Genomic DNA, 16856 nt, shown 5'->3' with positions numbered 1-16856 from the left:
GGCACTTGTAAACTCAAATATATTAAAAAGTCATATATATGGTTCTCTTAAAATATTTTTGACATTGTGTGTGTCATTGTGTTCATGTAATGTTTTGCATTTCTCTGGGGATGGCTGCTGCTTTAATCCAAGGCTATTAATATTTAAGCTGAAGTTTTGTGAACATTTCTTTCACACAGGCGATGAAGACAGAGTGAGCAGAGAAGAAAGCGAAAGAGGAAGGGAGTGAGAGAGAAACAGAGAGAGAGAGAGAGAGTGAGTGAACAAGGGCACAGGGAAGTGTCAACAAGGAAGCACAGGTAAGGACACTCCCTTCCCTGCAGCAGTGCTCAAGCAAACACACACACCCCCGGTAGAGTGCACTGAGCCGGGGAGGCTTTCAGGACACCATGGCTGCGCGCTTCTCTGCTCTCCAGAATGAAGTGACCTGCTCCATCTGCTGGGAGTACTTCGCTGACCCAGTGACCATAGAATGTGGACACAACTTCTGCAGTCTTTGCATCGCCACCTTCTGGAAGAATGCTTCTGGGGGTATTCTGACATGCCCCCAGTGCAGGAGGGAGTGCACAAAAACAGACCTCTGCAAGAATATGCAGCTAACCAACCTGGTTGCCATTGCCAAGCAGCTGTCGGTGAATCCAGGGGTGCCAGGGGAGATGTGTGAGTGGCACGAAGAGAAGCTGAAGCTGTTCTGTGAGGACGACCAGCAGGCGGTGTGCACAATCTGTGACCGGTCCCGTGAGCACCGAGGCCACATTGTGATCCCTATTGAGGAGGCGCTGCAGCAGTACAAGGTATCTCTTCACTGCCCCATGTGTGTAGATCCGCACCCCACTGCCCCCTGTGTGTAGATCTGCACCCCACTTCCCCCTGTGTGTAGATCCGCACCCCACTGCCCCCTGTGTGTAGATATGCACCCCACTGTCCCCTGTGTGTAGATCCGTACCCCACTGCCCCTTGTGTGTAGATCCACACCCCACTGCCCCCTGTGTGTAGATCCGCACCCCACTGCCCCGTGTGTGTAGATCCGCGCCCCACTGCCCCCTGTGTGTAGATCTGCACCCCACTGCTCCCTGTGTGTAGATCTGCACCCCACTGCCCCGTGTGTAGATTCGCACCCCACTGCCCCGTGTGTAGATCCGCACCCCACTGCCCCTATGTATAGATCCGCACCACACTGCCCCCTGTGTGTAGATCCGCACCCCACTGCCCCCTGTGTGTAGATCCGCACCCCACTGCCCCCTGTGTGTAGATCCGCACCCCGCTGCCTCCTGTGTGTAGATCCTCACCCCACTACCCTCTGTGTGTAGATCCGCACCACACTGCCCCTATGTTTAGATCCGCACCCCACTGCCCCCTGTGTGTAGATCCACACCCCGCTGCCTCCTGTGTGTAGAACCTCACCCCACTACCCTCTGTGTGTAGATCCACACCCCACTGCCCCATCCACATCATCCCATAGAGTAAACTCTGCAAGGCCCTAGCCATTGGACAGCTTGTGGGGCAGGGTATGCTTGTCGCCCCACCCGTCTGGGAGCCACACCGCACCACTAATAGCTGCACCCCAGATTCATCCTGTTTACACATGTATATACTGCTTGTAAACATTGTTCCATTTAGTCATGAACCCCCAGCTTTGACAGCATAAGTGGGGGTGACCACTGCAGCCAATGCCCTTGTAATCTGGGTGCCAAAAACATGTGATTCGTTTTACATTGACATTTTCTGGCTGCAAACAAAACTCATAAAACTGCAATAAGGGAAGTGCAGGGCTGTGCTCAAGGGTGACGGTCAAGGACTGCTAAGTAAGCCAAGTTCAGTGAAAGAGACAGAAAGAAATGCTAAAACATGTAACAAATATTGGCAAAGACAATTGGTCTCGTCTATGCAAGAGCTATTGACTTTGCCAATGTGTTTTAGCCATGATGTACACCGGCGTGACTGCTGTTCAGCACGGCTAAAGGTTTGCAGCATTGAGGAGAGTGATATGGAGTAAAGAGGCATGGAGTGAAGTTTGGCAAAGTGCAGTAGTGTTGAATGTAGAGTAGAGGACAGTGGTGTGGGGTGGTGCAGAGTAGAGCTGTGCAGAGTGTAGTGGCATAGAGTAGAGTGGTGTAGAGTGTAGTGGCAGAGAGTAGAGTGGTGCAGAGTAGAGTGCAGTGGTATAGAGTGGAGTGCTGCAGAGTGTAATGGCATAGAGTGCAGTGGCATAGAGTGCAGCTGAATAGAGTGGCATAGAGTGGCGTAGAGTGCATTGGAAAAGAGTGCACTAGAGTGGTGTAGAATAGAGTACAGTGGCATAGAATACAGTGGCATAAAGTGCAGTGTCGCAGAGTAGTGTGGTGTAGAGTGGCATAGAGTAGGAGGCATTGTGTAAAGTGAAGTGGCGTAGATTTGACTTTTTAAAATTTGAGTGGAGTGGCCAAGACTGGAGTGGTATAGCGTACAGTGGCAAAGAGTGCAGTGATGCAGAGTGGCATAGAGTGAAGTCTACACTACAGTGGTGTAGTGTAGAGTGGCATAGAGTGAAGTGGCACAAAGTGCAGTGACATAGAGTGGAGTGAGGCAGAGTAGAGTACAATGACACAGAGTGGAGAGGCGTAGAGTGGAGTGGAGTGGTGCAGGGTAAATTGCAGTGGCATAGAGGGGTGCAGAGTAGTATAAAGTGGAGTATGCCTGCTGTAGTAGCACATTGCCATTACAGACAACACATTTTCAATTAAAAAATGGCCATTGCATTTGCACAGACATATAGTTTTACTGATAAAAGGATACAACACTCAAAATGATAATGAGTGACAACATCAGCGCCTAGTGAATGTATTTGTTTTGATCATAATCAAATATTTCTTTACAGTTACACCACACTTCAGAATTGCAGAAAATAGGCTTCAATTGTGCTTTCCTAACTGATATATTTTAAAATACCTGCACAGTTCAGTACAGACACTTAAACTTTGTTGGGTGCTAAAAAAAAAGATTTTCACAGAAAGATTGTCACATAAATCCTCTCACTTTGAAGACAGAGAAAGAAAAGTAAACACGAAGGGGCTCAATTATGAGCCCCTTGTGCCGCCAGTGCATCACTTTTTGTGACGCACCAGTGACGCATCTAAGAAGATGTGTGACTTTATAAACCACTGAGCTAAATTATACCTGCGTCCGGTATAAAGTACACAGGGTGGGCGTTCCCCCGCAAAAGTGGGTCGTAGAAGTGGCGCTGTGAAATCTATCAGATTTCACTATGGCACTTCTAGGATGCCTCTGCGTCTGCAGACCCTTTCACACGGGGCTTGCCCCACGTGAAAGGACACATTGCTGGCGTTGCATCTGTTTCCAGACACACTCCAGCAATGCGTAAATGTTGCACCTACAGATCCGTCAGGAACATTGACGTATTTAAATCCTTGTGACATGGAGCGTCGTACAGCAAATACAGCCCCTCCGTGGTGTCGCAAGGAGGGCGCACTGAAAAGTGTTGCATCGCTGTTTTATCGCAGCGATGCAACACTTTTCATAAATGCGGGCCCAAGTTCCCTCCGAAGACACAACCTGACATTTGACCTCTGTCTGTGAATGACTGCAGGTGTGACAAGTTAAGAACAGGATTTAAAGGGCTGTTGACAGAAAGGGGCACTCGAAAGTATACAGTAAATAAATAATGCTCTTAGTGAGGGCGTAAATGAAGCTGGACAGCCTAAAACAATTAAAGCCAGCAAATAGAAAGTAAGAAAGTGTGAGTTACAAACTACAAAGCCAATGGTAAGCAATGGGCAGAATGCATTCCCAGCAAAGCTTTCTGAATATCCCCAAGAAGTCTTTAGCGAACCAGACATCTGCGCGGAATGGCAGGGCCAGCCGAAAAAGGACAGGGACGGCAAACGGAGAGTATGGGGAAAAGGAATGTACAGAAGAAAAATAATGCAAGAAAAGAAAGCATGATGGTTGATAGAAGCTGGGAGGAAGGAGGAAGAAAGGAATAAAGGGTGAAAGTAAATTGAGGTTGAAAGAAGGAATTATGGAAGGAAAAGGAAAAGTCGAAGGAAGGTAAGGTAAAGTGAAGGAGGGTGAATGGATCCGTTGCTGAAAGGATCGAATCAAGGGTGACAGGGTCTACGGCTCGGTGGATGGAAGGATGAACAGAAGGGTGAAAGGAAGAACGGATAGAAGAATGAATGAAAGAACGGATGGTTGACGTGTGAACGTGTGGTCATTGGATGGATGGAAAGACAAATGGATCGATGGGTGAATGGATGGATGGAAAGGAGAAAGGAGAGATGGAAGTGTGAGAGTATGCAATGATAGATGGTTGGACATGAGCTACACTTAGTTTGCACATTCGGTGACATTAGAAGTTTGGTCGAAAGAAGGGCATTTTAACAACCAGCATCTTCAAAAGGGTTTTTCAGCTCCCTCAAATGGCGTTCCCCGCATAATTGCGATTGGAATTTGGTTTAATGAATGAGTGCGTTGGCAGGCTGTACTCATCAGTTAAATGGGCATATCTACAAGGCGGCGATAGAAAATTATCGCTGCTTTTGTGGCTCTAATTTTATCGCCTAATTAGCAAGGCCACGCTAACGCATGAAACCTTGCTTTAGCGTGGGGATTCTTTACGCCCAGCTTTGCATCTCTAATGAGATGCAAAGTGGGCGTTCCTGACCTGACATGACAGGAGAAATGTCGCTAAGTGACATTTCTCCTATCATCAAGCCCCACGCTATGAAGCATAGCGGCAAGAAAAGTAGCGACAACCCCTGTTATCGCTACTTTCCTTACGCCTGCTTCAGGACTGACTTAGCCTTGATATCCTATGGAGGGTGGATATCATGGCTAAGTTTGTGAGGCCCTATCAGCAAGCTAACGCCACACTACGTGAGATTATCGCTGGGTTTCCAGCGATAATCTCACGTTAGGCAGTTAGCGCTAGGATTGTTATCGCTTTTGATATAAGCGTTGCTAATAGCACGCTATCTGAGTGATAAAAATCCAAGCTAGCCGGCGATAATTATCCTGACGCTAAGAGCGCTTAGCGATAATTTGCGCTGGTTGTTGCTGATATGCCCCAAAGTGTGGCACTGCATAAAGCAAAACTCGGTGGACTCCAAATTAAACGAGGCTCTGTGGTTAGAGCTAGAGAAAGGTCCCAACACACCACATAAGCGTTATTTGCACAACGCTCTTAAATCCACTTGCACCGTAGGTCTGTGGAGCAAAAATCTGTTTTATGTAACATTTAAGTCCACACTTAATAAAGTTGCAAAACTGCATTTGCTTTTGCTGGACAAAAGTATTTTGCGCCAGAGGCCCCACCCTTGGACTGTCCTCAACAACTACAAGGTTCTCAAACCAGCAGCTGGCTTAGATTTAAAATTTCCGGCCACCTAAAAACACAGCGGATGGCTTTGCGTTTTGGTAACTCTCCTTCACTGGCAGTCGCCCCAAAGTGGAAAAATACGGAAATAGAAAGGTGTCGTCGATGTGGAAGTCCTACAGCAGATCTCATCCACCTACCATGCATCTGTGAGACACTTCAGCCGGCACGAGCGACCCTACTAAGAAAAGCTTCTTTGGACCGAGGACTCTGCTCCTGTGGGGGGGGGGGGGGGGTCGGCTCTAACCAAAGGGCTCGATCCAGCGACCTCCGATGAGCTGTAGACTGGGGGGGTCCAGCGCCTACACGGCCAGGCACGAGAGGGTCCGCGCACAGAGGGCGCAGGGGCGGCAGTGCCAGACTCTGGGATCCTCCGTTCTGAGGGAGGCACCCCAAGGGCCCGGACCCCTGGACCGCCGGACTAGAGACCATGACTCTCGATTACTGCTGGCACCGGCGACTAACGTTTGCGTCTCTTCACTGCTGCTTCATTGACGCAATCCATGAGGAAACAAGTAGAGTGCAGGCATTATTTATGGTTAACAGTTGATTTTAAATTTGTGATATACTTCTTGGTGTATTTGACTGTTGAATGATTTTAAAATGTGCTTGATTCTTTTTAACATAGTTGCTGTAAACTGTGAGGAAAATTGTTATGGTTTTATTTAACTAAAGAATAACATTTTACATTACATTTAAAAAAAAAAAAAAAGAAGCGTCAGAAGGAGCCCTTGTAGGGAGCGTCGGGCACTCAGTTTGCACATTCGGTGACATTAGAAGTTTGGTCCGAAGAAGGGCCTTTTAATTTGATGGCTATTTCCTTGTCAGCACATACTTCACTTCCGGCCTTACTTATGGAGATGTTTGATTCAGTGTCTCCATGGTATTCTTGTTTGAGAGGTGAACGTCTTCCTGAATTTCCTGGCCTGGTTTTAAAAAAAAACATTCTGGGATTTAGGGGTGGCTCACTCATGCACAGGTGTGAGACATTCTTACACAAAAAAACATCTGGATCATCTCTTACTCCTGTAATCCTATGTGTACGTCATTTGTAAATCAGATGCAAAGATCTGTCAACTTTACAAACCTTCAAAACAGCAAAATGATGTTTATCTTTGAAACTAGGCCTGTGGCAAAGTCTAGAAAAAAAGCCTTCACTGAGCGTTTTCCTGAAAAACTTGTTTTGTGAGAGAATTCTTTCAGTAAAAGTGCACCTTTGCTCAGATTTTATTTCACAAACAGCTCCCCTTTTAATGTCGCACACTCCTTACAGCTCTCTTGCACAGCTCCCCTTTTAATGTTGCACACTCCTTGCATCTCTCTTGCACAGCTCCCCTTTTAATGTCGCACACTCCTTGCAGCTCTCTTGCACAGCTCTCCTTACAATGTCGCACACTCCTTACAGCTCTCTTGCACAGCTCCCCTTTTAATGTCGCACACTCCTTGCAGCTCTCTTGCACAGCTCTCCTTACAATGTCGCACACCCCTTACAGCTCTCTTGCACAGCTCTCCTTACAATGTCGCACACTCCTTACAGCTCTCTTGCACAGCTCCCCTTTTAATGTCGCACACTCCTTGCAGCTCTCTTGCACAGCTCTCCTTACAATGTCGCACACTCCTTACAGCTCTCTTGCACAGCTCCCCTTTTAATGTCGCACACTCCTTGCAGCTCTCTTGCACAGCTCTCCTTACAATGTCGCACACTCCTTACAGCTCTCTTGCACAGCTCCCCTTTTAATGCCGCACACTCCTTGCATCTCTCTTGCACAGCTCCCCTTTTAATGTCGCACACTCCTTGCAGCTCTCTTGCACAGCTCTCCTTACAATGTCGCATACTCCTTACAGCTCTCTTGCACAGCTCCCCTTTTAATGTCGCACACTCCTTGCAGCTCTCTTGCACAGCTCTCCTTACAATGTCGCACACTCCTTACAGCTCTCTTGCACAGCTCCCCTTTTAATGTCGCACACTCCTTGCAGCTCTCTTGCACAGCTCTCCTTACAATGTCGCACACTCCTTACAGCTCTCTTGCACAGCTCCCCTTTTAATGTCGCACACTCCTTGCAGCTCTCTTGCACAGCTCTCCTTACAATGTCGCACACTCCTTACAGCTCTCTTGCACAGCTCCCCTTTTAATGTCACACACTCCTTGCAGCTCTCTTGCACAGCTCCCCTTTTAATGTCGCACACTCCTTGCAGCTCTCTTGCACAGCTCCCCTTTTAATGTCGCACACTCCTTACAGCTCTCTAGCACAGCTCCCCTTTTAATGTCGCACACTCCTTACAGCTCTCTTGCACAGCTCCCCTTTTAATGTCGCACACTCCTTACAGCTCTCTTGCACAGCTCCCGTTTTAATATCGCACACTCCTTGCAGCTCTCTTGCACAGCTCTCCTTACAATGCCGCACACTCCTTGCAGCTCTCTTGCACAGCTCTCCTTACAATGTCGCACACCCCTTACAGCTCTCTTGCACAGCTCCCCTTTTAATGTCGCACACTCCTTACAGCTCTCTTGCACAGCTCCCCTTTTAATGTCGCACACTCCTTACAGCTCTCTTGCACAGCTCCCCTTTTAATGTTGCACACTCCTTGCATCTCTCTTGCACAGCTCTCCTTACAATGTCGCACACTCCTTACAGCTCTCTTGCACAGCTCCCCTTTTAATGTCGCACACTCCTTACAGCTCTCTTGCACAGCTCCCCTTTTAATGTCGCACACTCCTTGCAGCTCTCTTGCACAGCTCCCCTTTTAATCTTTTAATGTTGCAGACTCCTTGCAGCTCTCTTGCACAGCTCTCCTTACAATGTCGCACACTCCTTACAGCTCTCTTGCACAGCTCCCCTTTTAATGTCGCACACTCCTTGCAGCTCTCTTGCACAGCTCCCCTTTTAATGTCACACACTCCTTGCAGCTCTCTTGCACAGCTCCCCTTTTAATGTTGCACACTCCTTACAGCTCTCTTGCACAGCTCCCCTTTTAATGTCGCACACTCCTTGCAGCTCTCTTGCGCAGCTCCCCTTTGAATCTTTTAATGTTGCAGACTCCTAACAGCTCTCTTGCACAGCTCTCCTTACAATGTCGCACACTCCTTGCAGCTCTCTTGCAGAGCTCTCCTTACAATGTCGCACACTCCTTGCAGCTCTCTTGCACAGCTCCCCTTTTAATCTTTTAATGTTGCAGACTCCTTACAGCTCTCTTGCACAGCTCCCCTTTTAATGTTGCACACTCCTTGCAGCTGTCTTGCACAGCTCCCCTTTTAATGTCGCACACTCCTTACAGCTCTCTTGCACAGCTCCCCTTTTAATGTCGCACACTCCTTGCAGCTCTCTTGCACAGCTCCCCTTTTAATCTTTTAATGTTGCAGACTCCTTACAGTTCTCTTGCACAGCTCTCCTTACAATATCCCACACTCCTTGCAGCTCTCTTGCACAGCTCTCCTTACAATGTCGCACACTCCTTACAGCTCTCTTGCACAGCTCCCCTTTTAATGTCGCACACTCTTTACAGCTCTCTTGCACAGCTCTCCTTACAATATCCCACACTCCTTGCAGCTCTCTTGCACAGCTCTCCTTACAATGTCGCACACTCCTTACAGCTCTCTTGCACAGCTCTCCTTACAATGTCGCACACTCCTTGCAGCTCCCTTGCACAGCTCTCCTTACAATGTCGCACACTCCTTGCAGCTGTCTTGCACAGCTCTCCTTACAATGTCGCACACTCCTTGCAGCTCTCTTGCACAGCTCTCCTTACAATATCCCACACTCTTTGCAGCTCTCTTGCACAGCTCCCCTTTTAATGTCGCTCACTCCTTACAGCTCTCTTGCACAGCTCTCCTTACAATATCCCACACTCTTTGCAGCTCTCTTGCACAGCTCTCCTTACAATGTCGCACACTCCTTGCAGCTCTCTTGCACAGCTCTCCTTACAATGTCGCACACTCCTTGCAGCTCTCTTGCACAGCTCCCCTTTTAATCTTTCAATGTTGCACACTCCTTACAGCTCTCTTGCACAGCTCCCCTTTTAATGTCACACGCTCCTTGCAGCTCTCTTGCACAGCTCTCCTGAAAATATTGCACACTCCTTACAGCTCTCTTGCACAGCTCCCCTTTTAATGTCACACACTCCTTGCAGCTCTCTTGCACAGCTCTCCTTACAATGTCGCACATTCATTGCAGCTCTCTTGCACAGCTCCCCTTTCAATGTCGCACACTCCTTACAGCTCTCTTGCACAGCTCCCCTTTTAATGTCACACACTCCTTGCAGCTCTCTTGCACATCTCCCTTTTTAATCTTTTAATGTTGCAGACTCCTTACAGCTCTCTTGCACAGCTCCCCTTTTAATGTTGCACACACCTTACAGCTCTCTTGCACAGCTCCCCTTTTAATATCGCACACTCCTTACAGCTCTAATGCACAGCTCCCCTTTTAATGTTGCACACTCCTTGCAGCTCTCTTGCACAGCTCCCCTTTTAATGTCACACACTCCTTGCAGCTCTCTTGCACATCTCTCCTTCCAATGTCGCACACTTCTTGCAGCTCTCTTGCACACCTCCCTTTTTAATCTTTTAATGTTGCAGACTCTTTACAGCTCTCTTGCACAGCTCCCCTTGTCATGTTGCACATTCTTTGCAGAACTCTTGCACTCCTCCCCTTTCCATGTCGCACACTCCTCATAGCTCTCTTGCATGGCTCCCCTTTTAAAGTCGCACACATTACAGCTCTCTTGGACTGCTCCCCTTTCCATGTCACACACTCTTCACAGCTCCCATCGACAGCTCTCCTGGCAATGTTGTAGGCTTCTTACAGCTCTCTTACACAGCTCCCCTTGTAATGCCACACACTACTTACTGTTCTCTTGCACAGCCCCCATTGCAATGTCTCACACTCATTACACATTTCTTGCACAGCTCCCCATGCAATGTTGCACACTCCTTACAGCTCTCTTACACAGCTCCACATGCAATGTCTCACATACCTTACAGCTCCCTTGCAATGTTCTACACTCCTCACAGCTCTCTTGCACAGCTCCCCTTATAATGTCGCACACTACTTACAGCTCTCTTGCACAGCTCCCCTTTTAATGTCGCACACTTCTTACAGCTCTCTTGCACAGCTCCCCTTTTAATGTCGCAGTCCTTGCAGCTCTCTTGCACACCTCCCCTTTTAATTTCGCACACTCCTTACAGCTCTCTTGCACAGCTCCCCTTCTAATGTCGCACACTCCTTACAGCTCTCTTGCACAGCTCCCCTTTTAATGTCGCACACTCCTTGCAGCTGTCTTGCACAGCTCTCCTTACAATGTCGCACACTCCTTGCAGCTCTCTTGCACACCTCCCCTTTTAATCTTTTAATGTTGCAGACTCCTTACAGCTCTCTTGCACAGCTCCCCTTGCCATGATGCACATTCTTTACAGAACTCTTGCACTCCTCCCCTTTCCATGTGGCACACTCCTCACAGCTCTCTTGCATGGCTCCCATTTCATAGTCGCACACATTACAGCTGTCTTGCACTGCTCCTCTTTCCATGTTGCACACTCCTCACAGCTCCCATCGACAGCTCTCATGGCAATGTTGTAGGCTTCTTACAGCTCTCTTACCCAGCTCCCCTTGTAATGCCACACACTACTTACTGTTCTCTTGCACAGCCCCCATTGCAATGTCTCACACTCATTACACATTTCTTGCACAGCTCCCCATGCAATGTTGCACACGCCTTACAGCTCTCTTACACAGCTCCCCATGCAATGTCTCACATACCTTACAGCTCCCTTGCAATGTTCTACACTCCTCACAGCTCTCTTGCATTGCTCCCCTTGCATTGTTAAAACGTGCCTTACAGCTTATTTGCACAGCCCCCTTGCCATGTTGCATACTCCTTACAGCTCTCCTGCACAGCCCCCCTTGCATTGTTACACACTCCTTGAAGCTCTCTTGCACAGCTCCCCTTATAATGTTGCACATTCCTTAAAGCTCTCTTGCACAGCTCCCCTTGCAATGTCTCACACATCTTACAGCTCCTTACAATTTTCTGCATGCCTCACAGCTCTCTTGCACTGCTCCCCTTGCATTGTTGCACATGCCTTACAGCTCTCTTGCTCAGCCTCCTTGCTATGTTACATACTCCTTACAGCTCTCTTGCACAGCCCCCTTGCTCTGTTGCACACTCCTTATAGCCCTCTTACACAGCTCCCCATGCAATGTCTCACATGCCTTACAGCTCCCTTGCAATGTTCTACACTCCTCACAGCTCTTGCACTGCTCCCCTTGCATTGTTGCACGTGCCTTACAGCTCTCTTGCTCAGCCTCCTTGCTATGTTACATACTCCTTACAGCTCTCTTGCACAGCTCCCCTTGCATTGTTGCACATGCCTTACAGCTCTCTTGTGCAGCCTCCTAGCTATGTTACATATTCCTTACAGCTCTCTTGCACAGCCCCCTTGCTCTGTTGCACACTCCTTATAGCCCTCTTACACAGCTCCCCATGCAATGTCTCACATGCCTTACAGCTCCCTTGCAATGTTCTACACTCCTCACAGCTCTTGCACTGCTCCCCTTGCATTGTTGAACGTGCCTTACAGCTCTCTTGCTCAGCCTCCTTGCTATGTTACATACTCCTTAAAGCTCTCTTGCACAGCTCCCCTTTCAATGTTGCACACTTCTTACAGCTCTCTTGCACAACCCCCTAGCAATGTTGCACTATGGTGCAAGGGTGTCTGCGTTGGCGCTAGGCTGATAAATGTAGCTCCAGCACAGGGGAAACACAGGACTGCACCATATTGTTGTAGCTATGGTGCAGCCCTGCGTTTCAGAAGTGGCGGAGCACGGCGTTAAGCCAACGGGGCCAACAACATCTCCGCCACTTCTTTGTAAATACTCCCCCTAGTGTGAGTACTTTTGTCAGTATCTTGACCTTCCCGCTATCATGGTCGCCCACAGCTTTGTTTCTTTTCTTTAATGCACACCATCCAGAAAGCAGCCATGCTTGTATACTCATAAGGCCCTGGGCTCAAATCCCAAAATGGTGCAGTTTCTCTTATTTCAATCATTATTTCTCCTCTCAAATTAAGGTTTCTTGAGGATGCAAGTGGACATAGCAAGAAGCAGGAGATGGGCGACTTGTGGTCCTAATGTCTCTACTGGAAAAATTCTGAGACTAGAGCTCGCAATACCACACATCGCAATTGCTGAATAGTTTAAAGTTCTATTGTGTATGGGATGTTGGTGATTGACTCTTTTTTTAACATAACAGGTGTATTTGTAAAGCGCACAATTACCCGAAGGTGTCCTGGCTCTGAATAACAAATGTTTATCGTTACCCAACTCACTGGTACTCATTTTATTGACCTCAAATGGATGAAAGGCTGAGTGGATTTGCCGGCATTTGAACCTGTGACCATGAGGTCGAACACAGGCCCCTGCAGTGTCTGCTTTAGTCCACTGTGCCAGCAGACCTGGCTAAAACGTATAACTCCTTTTAGAATATAGCTATTTAATGGCAAACACCAAAACTTCCCTTTAACTGCTTCAAGAAGATGATGCACGTGAGCATGAAAACATGGCCTTGTTATGTACTCTGTTTGGACAGAGGTGCAGCAGGTAGAGATAGGTGCAACGATAGGAAACTACAGAACATAAAAAAACTGGCATGCATCCCTCCAGCCAATGTTAGCGTCTTCCCCAGCCGAGGAGCATGCAGGTGAATTACTCCATACAGGAAATGCGGTTATGCATTACTTTATTCTTTAGCATACACTGACACGCTGCACATTACATCATACTTCTCATTAACCATACACAAGCGCCTCCCCACATATTATGTACTTCCTCTTCAGAGTCTGCCCAGAACCACGAGAGTCTAAGTGTGAATGAATGAATGAAAGAACTTTTATATAGCGCAACGTTCACTCCAAGGAGTATCTTGGCGCTGTTTGCGCGGGAAAAAGGCACCTGAATAGGAGAAAGAGCTGGCACAGATCTATGATGTCCGAGCATTAGATAAGAGACATAACAGTGTTCTCTGGGATACCAAAGATCCAAGGGGCATATTAACAAGGGCTTTATCTCCTTTAAAAGCCAAAAATGCGGAGATAATATTGTCGCCCTATCTGCAAGGGGATGCTAACGTGCATTAGCGCATGTTGGCAGCCTTTCCCCGACGCCTCGCTCTGCATCTCTAATGAGATGCAAAGTGGGCGTCACTGGGCGTTCCTCACTCAGGGGGGCTTGTGAAATATCGCTAAGTGCACATCGCAATATTTACAAGGCGACCCACAGCATTTTAGCAGACGGTAGTTTTTGGCGAAAACCGTGTTTTTCGCCAAAAACTAACGCCTGCTAAAATCCTTACTAATGTATGTGTAACATGGGAGGTGAATTATTGGGTCACGACCACAGGGTCGTATCATCAAGCATATCGCCGTTTTGCAGGGAACATCGCTGAAAAACCAGCGCTGCTCCCTGCAAAACGGCGATTTCCCCGCTATCGCTCGGATTTATATCGCCATTGCGCTATGAGTTGTTAATACAGCGCAATCATGGTGATAAATTCCAGCGATAGCCGGCGTTAACAAAAACCGCGCTAAGCGCGGTCAGCGGCAATTAACGCTGACTCTTGTTGATCTGCCCCCAAGGGGCATATTAACAAAGGCCTGCGATAAATATCACAAAGCGCGCTTAGCGCTTGCATATTTATCACCGGCTATCTCTGGAATTTATCGCCCGGTTAGCGCGTTATCAACAAAACACATCGCCGAGGCGATAAAAATTCCAGAGATAGTGTGGATATCGTCGTTTCCCATGGTGGAAAACGGCGATATCCTAGATGATGAGGCCTGTGGTCTTAGTCACAGAATCCACCCCCCATGTTAGGTATGCCTTAGTCAGGAATTTAACAGACAGTAAATTCCTGCATTAAGGCATACTTAACGCGATTTAAATAATTGCTACCCTTCCTTATTAATATCGCAAAGCTGCCTTTGCGATATTTTTCCTGGTTGGTTTCACAGCCACGCCTACTTTGCATCTTATTAGCGATGCAAAGTTAGGCGTGCTGGAAACGGGCGCTAAGTAAGCAAAACACGCAATAGCGTGTCTTTGCTGATAAGGCGATAAAATTATCGCTGCTTTTCGGCTGAAAACGGCCGCAAATGCGGCGATAATTTTCAAGCGCCGCCTTGTTAATATGCCCCCAAGTTTTTAAGGACTTCCTAAAATTGAGTTCCGTTTGTGTTTGTCTAAGTTGTGTTGGCAAGGAGTTCCAGGCTTTGGTCCCTAGGACCCGCAATGTCTTTCCACCCTTAGTTTTAAGTTTAAAATTGGGTACTGTTAGAAAGTTCTCAGAAGATGACCGTAGAGTGCTTTGGGTGGTGTATGGTTTAGTTATGACATTTAGATATTCTGATCTGTTTTTTTTTTTTGTTTTATAAATGATGGTCAGGACCTTAAAAAGAATCCTCTTATGGACCGGCTGCCAATGGAGGGTTTTTAGTGCTGGTGCTCAGAAGGAGTCTCTGGGCAGTTTGAGTACCAGCCTCGCTGCAGCGTTCTGGACTACCTGTAGTCTTCACAGGACCTTTTTTATTGGTTCCTGCATAAAGACTATTGCAGCAGTCCAGGCGAGATAGAATTAAGGCTGCTACCACCGTCTTCTTGGCCGATATTGGAAGTAGATCGAAGAATTTTCTGAGGATCTTTAGTACTTGAAAGCACGTGCCTGGCACAGCGAGAGCTTGCTTGTGGAAGGATAGTGTGTGATCAAATTTTATTCCCAGATTTCTCACAGTGTCTACTGTATTAGGAGGTGGAGCCGAATGTGATGTCCACCATTGGACCGGTCTGAAAACGTTGGTCTTGCCAAACTGCATAATCTCTGTTTTAGAGCTGTTACATTTCAGATGAATCCGTTGCATCCAATCCGTCACTGCTGTTAGACAGTGGTGACATTTTTCTTCTGCCACTAGAATTTCTATCAAGGGTGAGGGTCAGTTGAGTGTCCTCCTCGTAAGAGATGCATTCAACATCATAAATGTCCATCAGAAAGAGCAGTGGTGCCATATAAAGGTTGAAAAGCGTTGGGCTCAAGGCCGGCCCCGAGGAACCCCTGATGCCAGTCCTTTTTCTTGCGATTTGTAACATCCCAATGTTACAATCTGATGCCTGTTTTCTCAAAAGGATTGAATCCAGGCCAATGCATTGTTCGTAATTCCACTGCATGCGAGTCTGTCTCTCAGAATGTCATGAGAGACCGTGTCAAACGCCGCTGACAAGTCCAACAGAACCAGTACCGCATCTTTTCCCTGATTCATTGCAAGTTTTAGAGACTCAGTGGTGTGCAGTAATACTGATTCTGCTGAATGACTTGGTCGGAAGCCAGTTTTCTTGGGATGTAAGATGTTAGTTTCTTGCGTGAAATCATTAAGTTGGATGTTAACAAGTTTCGCTGCAAGTTTACGCAAGCATGGCAGCAATGAGATGGGCCTCAGATTGGAAAGGGTCGTGGGATCTGAAAGTTTCTTTTTTCGAAGAGGCCTCACAGCAGCAGTTTTCCAGCTGTCGGGGATTGTGGCTAATGGCAGCGTTAATGATCTGACTGATGATGGGATTTTTGGTGTCCCCCAGCGCATGTAAGGTTTTTGGGGGACAAGGATCAAAAGGCGAGCCAGATTTACAGGAGAGAATAGCTTGCCAGGTTTGTTCTAAGTTGATCTCCTTAAAACATGTTCCTTTTTTCTTTTTCCTGTGCTCTGGACATTGTGCATTTGGGGGAGTGTTTTCGTGAAGTCTTTCTTTAAGTCAAGGATTTTGTTATCGATTCGATCGCACAGGTCCCGTGAAGGAGGGATTTCCTGTTCTAGGCTTTTTGAGTTAGTATATGATTTTACTGTGTTAAAAATGATCTTCTGGTTATCAGCTTTATTTATTAAATTTGAATAGTATGTCTTTTTTTCTGTTTTGATATGCTGGTGATAAGATCTAAGTGCTGATTTAAAAATCCCCAGGTCTTCTGTTTTGTAGTTTGTCTGCCATTTCTTCTATAGTTTTCTGCATTGTCCCTGCAAGGCGTTTAAACTGGGGATAAACCAGGGAGCTGACCTTTTATTTATACGGTTTTTCTTTACGGGGGCTAGGCTGTTGGCCAATGATAACACCCATTCATTAAATAGATTGTTAACAATGTCAGGGTCCCCTGTGAGAGTGGGTTTTCCGGCTTCTGCTATGCTCTGCAGATTGGGATTAGAGAGCAGGTTTTCCACTTCCGTGTGAAGCCTGGTGCTCAGGGTTTTTTCTGGTTGGACATTGTTGAAGTCGTGTTTAAAAGGAATTAACTTATGATCTGACCAAGTAATCGCAGCTGGGGGAGCGGCGACTAAGTTGGCGGCATTGGTTCACAGCCCCTCCAGGGTGTGTCCCGCCTGATGTGTGGCCCCCTCTATCACCTGTTTTAGCCCTAATGTATTTATAATTTCACTAAAGAAGTTGGTGTTAG

The 16856-nt window shown here is 47.3% G+C and overlaps 1 protein-coding gene across 1 annotated transcript in view; it reads left to right on the top strand.

Annotated features, from left to right (window-relative positions):
- Nucleotides 1-328: 328 nt before the first annotated feature.
- The window catches only part of LOC146829894 (uncharacterized), a 411701-nt gene continuing 395173 nt past the window's right edge, over nucleotides 329-16856 (top strand). Inside the window, exon 1 of the mRNA XM_085608541.1 lies at nucleotides 329-794. Within this exon, the coding sequence (XP_085464667.1) occupies nucleotides 390-794 (405 nt within the window). The 5' untranslated portion in view covers nucleotides 329-389. The remainder of the gene's footprint in view (nucleotides 795-16856) is intronic.

Source organism: Triturus cristatus, chromosome 5_2 (genome assembly GCF_964204655.1).
Source record: "Triturus cristatus chromosome 5_2, aTriCri1.1, whole genome shotgun sequence".
NCBI classification, from domain to species: Eukaryota; Metazoa; Chordata; class Amphibia; order Caudata; family Salamandridae; genus Triturus; species Triturus cristatus.
The sequence above is the reverse complement of the archived record's forward strand: the minus strand, read 5'-3'. Positions and strand labels throughout refer to the sequence as shown.